Source organism: Cryptomeria japonica, unplaced genomic scaffold (genome assembly GCF_030272615.1).
Source record: "Cryptomeria japonica unplaced genomic scaffold, Sugi_1.0 HiC_scaffold_214, whole genome shotgun sequence".
NCBI lineage: Eukaryota > Viridiplantae > Streptophyta > Pinopsida > Cupressales > Cupressaceae > Cryptomeria > Cryptomeria japonica.
This window is the reverse complement of record NW_026729036.1, coordinates 127674-136322: the sequence shown is the minus strand read 5'-3', so window position 1 is coordinate 136322 and position 8649 is coordinate 127674. Positions and strand designations below refer to the sequence as shown.

Sequence of the window (8649 nt, the reverse complement as noted above, 5' to 3'; positions counted from 1 at the left end):
TCAAATTGGAAAGAGACAAGTTTACAATTATGTAGTTGCCTTGATATAGAATATAAGTTAGATCTAGGTAGAAAGAACCGAAATGGAGGTATATGTTTAGAGAAGTGAGATAACAATGTAGGTAAAATGAATTTAGTGGCGTGTCTATTGTTAATATATTATTTAATGCTAGGTTTATATAGATATTTGTGTTTACAAATAGGTCATGAGGCTAGTAAAATGAGCCCAAATTCACACACTATTGTGTCATTTGCGATTGGGTATTTGAATTAATATATTTGTTCAAAATAGGCATAAAACTAAATGACAAATGGCATGGGTATGCAGAATTTGTGATCATACTATTGTACAATTCATTTTAGTTATGTTATGCACAAACATTTTGGCCAAGAAGTGACATTGTAATAATTTTATCCTTTTCACATGTTCATTTCGTAAATTTATTTAACATGATTTTCTTAAAAAACATACATCTCACCATAACTTATAATCAAACCAACAAAACAAAAAAAGAAGTACTATATAGTGTAAAAAATAAATACCAAATTAAACACTTCTACATTTACATCATCATATAACAATAAATTATAAGAAAAATTATGCATTCCTTTATTCATAAAACCTTGGAACATGTATTTTTGTTATAATATCAATTCAATTAAAAAAGAAAGTGCACTTTTGTATGAAAGTTAATCAAAGCTCAAATTAAATTTATTCTTGTAAATTTCATAACAATGTGCTATCTTGGAAAATATTTATATTGATAGGAAATGAGAGGTAAAATTGAATTACTTACAATTTCACACTTTATCAAAAACATTACCATGTTTGGTATTATTTAGTTCTATGATAAATGAATGTGAGCACAACAAGCGTGCCAATTATTTCAACATGGTCTTCTCATATTTTTAAGAGATTGTGCGTTCTTGAAGGATATGAATTCCCATATACCTGCACATATTGCATGATCAAAATGTATTGTTAATGTTATATTTTGTGAGAATCGAAAAAGAAATAATGCAATAAATTTTTTAATAAAAATAAATACCTTCCAAGCATCATGGTTGTGGCTTGTGGGTTGGTACCAGGGGAATCCTTATAAATTGAGCCATCCACAACTCTGAGATTATCACCACCTTTCACCAGATATCTTTCATTAACCACTAAACCAGCTTGACAACCTCCATGATAATGGTTAAATGTCCCTAGTGCCTCTTTGCAAAGCTTCGCCAAGGCATCATCATTTGATTGATTCTTTGGTAATGCTATTCCAAGGAATTGGAGTGTTTTGGAATTTCCACTATCAGTAAATGCAAACTCTTGGATAGAAGATGACATACTCAGATTAACCATTACTTTTATACCTTTCACACATCTTTGTAGATCAAGAGAGTGTGAATAGTAGTTGTAACGAACATAGGGGTTATCTCGAGGGTCTACGCTTTTAAGCCAAAGATCACCCCTTGATAAGGGAAATGCCAACTTAATATCAAGAACACCTAAATATTGTGTATTTGTACCATTATTCCGTTGGACAAGGCTACCACTTTCGATGTAATTTTGGGAATTGTCTAAAATGCCCGCTAATTGTGAATAAGAATCTTCAAGTGGTTTCGAGGATGCTATAGTAAAGGCTGCACTAGGATTATCTTGAACTTGTTTACCTACAAAAGGTGAATCTAAAAGAGCAGGAATATTCATTTCTTTGAGTTGTCTTTTTGGACCAATTCCGCTTAAGAGGAGAAGTTGAGTGCTACCTATGCTTCCTGCTGACAAAATCACCTCACTATTGATTGACAATTGGTTAAGTGAAATTTGATAAATGAGACCATCATTATTGCTTCTGAACTCCACTCCGCTAGCCTTTGGCTTTCCTGCAATATAGATTGTTGATAATATTACATGCATACACATAGATGGATATATGAAATATATTTTTGAATATTTTGTAAAAGAATAAAAGGAATACTCATCAAAGTAAAGTAGGGTAGGGGAATTCTGAAAGCAAAATATGAATTGGTACCTGATCCCAAACTGAAGAGTATTCTGCTGGCAGTAGCATTGAGAAGAACTACAATATTTTCTGGATTTGCATACTGGAGTAGATCTGCGGCTGTATGTCTCTTTCCATTCTCGTCAAAGATTGAGCCACTGATCTTGGTGCCAACCAAATGATCGAAAGTGTGGCCGTTGTAAGGAAGAACTCCAGCTTGAAGAAGCCCATCCTTGGTAGCAGAATTCCAAGTAGAAAGCTTGTATTGTTGGAAGGCATTCAACCGTTCTACCCATTCATATGACTCATATACAAGTTTCTCATCCCACTTTATTTTCCGAATATATTCAGTGCTCGCCCTGCTGTAGACTCCACCGTTGATGGCTGATCCGCCTCCTAAAACTCTCGCCCGTACCAACTGCACTCCATCTTCTGAGACAAACCCCTGCGCTACTTTGGGATTAGTTGTGGGAGACCCTCTGAAATCCTCCACATCGGGAATTCCGTAAGGAGAGTCTCCCCTCTCCAATACTAAAACAGAGTAGTGCTGTGAGAGAGTTGCTGCCAGGGGACATCCCGCTGTACCTCCTCCAACCACAATGTAATCATATGATCTTGAAGCTGCCTTTTGAGCATCTGCTGTCATAAACGAATATGGGTACTCTGCAGTTGCACACAGAATCGTCAATGTCAAAAACAATCCTATGCTAAGAAACAACTATATTGATTCCAAACAAAAGTTTTTACCCACCCGGATTAGATGTTGCTGCTTCTGAACAGAATTGATGTGTAAACATCAGCAGGCATGAAATCAGAAGAAATAATTTCTCCATACTGAATGTGATTAACCAGTCTAATTTTTCTTCGAATGAATGTTTTGTGATGTATTTGCAATCGTTGCACTTATTTATAGATATTGTCTTTGAAATAGAATAAGAACAGTTCACGCGTATCTATCCATATGGATAGTATCGAGAATTTACTATGCATATTTATCCAAATTTTATATTGTCCTTGGTGGTTTTGTCAAACAAATCCCGTGATTGAAAAGTTCAAATTAGAAAATGAAATAAATTTTGTCAACCAATTATTGTTGAATTATCATCCCTCCACTGTCTTCGGTTTAATTAAAACAATAAAATAATGGACCATCTTGCATAAGAGTCTTTTACCAAGTCCAGTCAAGGGCAAGTGGAAATGTAACATGTCTGTCTTGCAGCCCATACGGTTTCATTCGTAATTTTATACATATTAACATATGGTCAACGTCTATCTACGTTTATACATATTAACATACGGTCAGCCAGACTTGTTGCAACACATATTGAATGCTCCAATTGTGCAAGATTCTCTTTCTACAAGAATTGATAATGCAAAGAGTCACCCTCAATTAAGATGTTTGAAATTTGAAAGGATTTAGTCAACAAGAGACCTTGGAGAAGGGCATGTGCTTCTGCCATATTATTATAACCATCCAGGAATGGAAGTACTGAAGCTACAAGAATATTTCCTTTATGATCCCTAATTACACACCCACCACCTGCTTTGCGTGCATTGTGTTTGGTTGCCCCATTAAAGTTTAACTTTAACTTACCTTTCAGAGGACGAATCCAATTGATTTTTAATCTATCTATTGTTCTTTTGGGGGGTTGGAAAGAGCTTCCCGTAAAAGGGAGATTAATGTGTTCCCAGGATTGAAGGATTTTTTAATCCCAATCTGAAAACGAAGAGTTGATTGATTTGGATTTTGCTACATATGCATTTACTACTTCTGAAATAGAAGTTTCAATTTTCTGCAAGACCCGAGATAAGCTTGAAGGTTCCTATCTAAAGATCCTCTTGTTTCTTTCCCACTAGGTGATCATAGGAGGGATGAATTTCCAGATGCAAGAAAAAAATGATTGATGATAGAGTGAAGGCCAATTTGTGAATATATCCCAGAGATTCTTTGATAAGGGATAAATCCAATTCATTTTATTAATGATGTGAGCCCAACAGGACTGTGCAAAGGAACATTGTAATAGAAGGTGATCCACATCCTCTTGAGCCTATCCACAAAGAACACACCAAAAAGGATCAACAATCCCAAGTTTGATTAATTTGTCTTTTGTTAGAATCCTCCAAGCAAAGCATCCATCTTTAGAAAGGTCAACTTCATTCCAGCAGAATGAAAATGACCTTTGAGGTTGTGCTTGCTGCTCTTGACTGATAAGGGAGTTGTAACCTATTTTTATAGCTTCAACTCAATCTCAATACTTGGAGAATATGAGTTACGATTTGCAATTCCAAAATGATCCAAAAGATTTATGGCGTATATAATTTGAATTGTAAAGATGCTAAAATCATATTATCAAAACTCAACTCTTAGGAAATAATGTAGGAGCCGTAATTTGTTGGCAAACTACATGTTCACACCTAATAACTTACAAAAATTGAGGCTACACCATATATAATTTTTCATCCAAGTTCTCATTCAAGAAGACAGTTTTCACATCAATTTGATACATATTCTAACTAGATTGAATAGTTATAGATGAGAATTTTTTTTGGGACTTGTAATGTCCACACATAGGACAATTATGCGAGTTAATTTAACTTATTGATAATTTATAATTAAAATATAATCCTATTGTTGCTATATAAATAGTTATAAGGTGAGGTTGTTCGTATAACTACGAGTGGTATCTTATCTTGTGAATGTTATAGATGGATTTTTTTTGATTGAGATAAATGGGTTTTACAGGGACCTGAAACCCAAAGTTAAAGAGCACAACAAACATAAGAAGTCACTAACTAGTCTGTAACCAATGACATAACAACCACGGAAACAGTGACCAAACCTACACAACAAAAAAAAAAATAGAACAAGAAAAAACTTAAAGTTACTCACTCGACCAGAGATTACTTCATCTTTGAATTCTTTTGAGTGACCCTCTTATTGATGTCCTCGAGCTCATCCATGATGAACCTGGAGGTATTATTCTCCTGGTTCCTGCTTCTAGTCCTTGTATAGGGACCTGTGGTGGTTTGAAGTCTCGTACCCTGCAAGTTTGGTTCCTGGATTCTCTTCTTCCGTTTGATGTCAGAGGATGGAATGCTTCTGTTGGTCTAAGCTCTTTGATCCGCTATCATCGCATTTACCTTTTTAAGACCCCGAGCACTGTTATTCATGGCTTCCCTACTGATATCCACCAGGTTCTTCAGATTACCCTTAATTTCTTATAAGCTAATCTCCAACTGACCAATCCTTGATTCCTGATCTATTTTCATGGTCTTTACATCTTCTATGAGTTCCTGTGTCATTCAGAGAAGTTTATTCGTCCTGCTTTCCATGGGCATCTCAGTGAAATTGTTAATGATATCTTTAATTCCATCCTTTAACAAATTAATCTCCTTACTGACCCAAAGAAAGCAATTCTCCTGGCTTTTGACAGCGCTGTTAAGGAGAGTACCAAAATAAGAATCTTTTTGGGTATCCCCCTGTTTCCCCTGTTCCCCCTGTTCAACGCTAATGGGGATTTCCAGCTTTATTTCCTTCTGCTTTCCCTTGGTTTCCCCAATTTTTCCAGTTTTGGACTTCTTCGTATTTGGTCGCCCCGAATCTTGTAATTTGGGTTTTTATACTTACAGGCAGCCCTTCTGGGGTTTTTTTTTCTTCTGCTTCTTCCAGTGGTAGGTGTAATATTTCATTGGGGGCCCTCCTACTAAGAGGGACGACATATCGAATCATCCGAGACATTGAGTTCCCACCAGTCCATAGCCATACCAGACTCTTATTTGTCCATCTCCATATCTTACACATAATGAACATCATTGTTGGACGAAGATGTGGGGGGTTTAACCGCTCGTGAGGGTTTAACCCCATGATCCTTTGCATATTGCATGATGAGCATGATTAGCCCCTCATTGGTGCAGGAGCACCTAGGCTTTGAAAGGGCTCATTAATGTTTTTATGTCTTGTTTTGTTTTCAATGTTGTGTTAAGGTTGTATAAGGTCCAAGGGACCATTTGAAGTCATTATAAATATCAAAATTATAATTCCAAAGTGTCTAAAGGTGTTGACGTGTAGATTTTGGCATTGTGAGGTGAGTTTATGGACAAGTTGCGTCCTCATAGGGAAGTGGCTTGTGTGAGTAGGATATAAGGGTTTGGCGAAGTCTGAGTGTTTTTGAGTCTTAATTTGTCCTTAGACATGTGTAACTGGCCTAATGAAATGTATTCCGAGCATTGGATTGAGTTTGTGAAGTTGATGTTTACTTTTGGTGGTTTGTGTAGCCTATTGGTTTGAGAAAACCTATGTATTTGAGGTGTGTTTAGGTGAGTGTTGCTACAAAAGAAATTGATGTGTGTCTGAACCTGATATGGAGAGATGATTTTAGTCATGGACAAGAGCCTTTGCATCACTCATGCAGAACAGGGTTATCACCGTTTTTGGCATGATTCACCAAGCTATTTTCAAGAGAAGATAACAGATAGAAAGACAAAGAAATTCTTTTGTTTTGCCCTAAATGGTTTAATATCATAAAGTGGTAAGAGATAATATTGGCATAGCATCTATCAAGAGTAATGTACCTCATAATCACTGCGGCCATCTCCGCCCAAAGTAATTTCAGTTCCTTCCTGTTATAGTCGCCGTCCTTCATATTTTTCACCCATTTCCTCTCGCTATCTTTGTCAAAGAAAGCCGCAATGGCTTCTTTCACCACCTTCCTTTCTCTATAGAAATTGTTGCCTTCCATCTGCAAAGAAGATATCTCCATGACGAAGGTTTCATCAATTCTAAACTCCACTCCAAACCTCGTGAGGATGCCTTTCTCCAAACCATTCACAAAATCCTCTGTCACTTTTGGATCATTGCCATGAAGCCTGTCAAGATATGAAACAAGGACCCCATCAGTAATCTCCATCCATAGCCCTCTGTTCTTTTCCCATTTCTCATAGGAGGTAGGTTCCATTATGTTCTTGTCACCTCCCATTAGAAAGTTATCTTTGCAACAATGGAAACCCAACCAAAGCCAAGCAATGAAAAACCAGATACAAAACAAGGATATAGAAAACTTGGTTTTGGAATTTGAACGAAAATCCCATGAAAGATTTAATTCATTTGGCATTCTAAAATTATTAAAGAGATATGATTGGCCAATGCATTCAGTGTCCTTTCTCGTCAGTTGGCACAATTGTATCAAGAAAGTTTCCTTTCCCGTCCACCATCGCATGTCCACATAATCCACACCTATGTTAGCCAGGTGGTCCACTGGCCTATTACCTTCCCGATAAACATGGGAGATCATGAAATCATCAATTTTATTAATCATGATATGGCAAACTTGAATTAATTGAATTATGGTCCAGCTGGGCTCACTTTGCTCACTAACACACCTGATGATATTTAGAGAATCACTCTTGAGCCAGACTTTTTTGAACCCTTCTCTGATCACCATATGTAACCCAGTGTAAGAAGCTTTAGCTTCAATATGGTGGTTTGTCTAGGCGCCCAGTGGGATTGCCCCTACTGAAGCACCCCTACTGAAACAAGCCTACCATCATGGTCACAAGCAACTCCCCCTCAGCCAGCTGACCCAGGGTTACCTTTATCCACCCCATTGAATGTTATATATGTTGCAAGTAACTTCATAAAGGCATTATTATTAAGTCTATTCTTCACATATACGAGGTTAAAATCCAAACCTAGTAGTATGGAATCTATGAAGGAAAACATATAAGAAATACACAACCTACAATACTTGCAAAATAATATCAAAAATAAGAAAATGAAAATAGACAAAATAATGATTTTTCATATGCAAAATTGTTACCCTGAATACTTATACATAAAATGAAGAGGGTAAGTGGAAAATGTTCCTTAGCCTAATCCTCTATGATATTTTGTGTATCTCAAAACAAAGATTCCATGCTCATTTTGGATACAATGTGTTTCTTTCTTGCTTCCCTCTCCGTCTCTCTTAGACATTTTCCATTTGCCTTCTTGATTAGGAATCTATCACCATTTTTTTGCCTCCTACGTTGAACACAAATTCTCCTTGTTGAATATCAATGATGTCTATTTCTTTAGCATTCGTTTTCCAATCTTTTCTCACCTTTTGTGCTGGTTTTTTCGTGTGTTCATAAGCTATTTCTTTCCTTTATTCTAAACCACTTTGATAACTCCATGAAAGGGTTTTCAACACAACTCTCCAATAAATCTCCACCTTCCTGAAAGCTTCATTAATCTTAACCACTATTCCATCTCCTTGGATTTTGTCTAAAAATATATTTTGATTTCAGACACATTTTGGGATTGAAGTCTACCTTACCATTCTCTTTTAATGGACTTAGGGTACATTTCTTTCCGTTTTTTGCATTCTCTCATCATATATTTAACTTCCACATTGCGATTCCTCTCACAAGATTTCCTTAAACACTACATACCTTCATTTAAGTGATACTTTTGGACATTGTATTTGAGTATCATACCTAGAGATTGGAATCTTGTCAGATTTGGATTCTAATTGTAATTGCAGGATAAGATAGCTAAATCATATGATCATATACACTTGAAACAACCTTTGATGAAATCTTACATAGTTAAAATGAGCTCTGCTACAATTCGCTATTAGACAGATTATTCTTCTTAGAAAGTCCTTATACCCTCATCA

General features: G+C 36.2%; 1 protein-coding gene across 1 annotated transcript; it reads right to left on the bottom strand.

Moving 5' to 3' along the window:
* Nucleotides 1–908: 908 nt before the first annotated feature.
* Nucleotides 909–2826, bottom strand: LOC131868738 (protein HOTHEAD-like). Its single transcript, XM_059215658.1, has 4 exons — nt 2745–2826; nt 2024–2656; nt 1049–1874; nt 909–951 (listed from the first exon to the last, which is right to left on the bottom strand). Exons 1-4 carry the CDS (start codon nt 2824–2826, stop codon nt 909–911), a joined length of 1584 nt encoding a protein of 527 aa, XP_059071641.1.
* Nucleotides 2827–8649: the final 5823 nt, after the last annotated feature.

Coding starts and splice junctions, on each gene's coding strand:
- LOC131868738 (XM_059215658.1), bottom strand. CDS start 2,826: ATGGAGAAATTATTTCTTCTGATTTCATGCCTGCTGATGTTTACACAT. Junction 2,657..2,744: donor AGCAGCAACATCTAATCCGG/GTGGGTAAAAAC, acceptor GTGCAACTGCAG/AGTACCCATATTCGTTTATG. Junction 1,875..2,023: donor ACTCTTCAGTTTGGGATCAG/GTACCAATTCAT, acceptor TCTATATTGCAG/GAAAGCCAAAGGCTAGCGGA.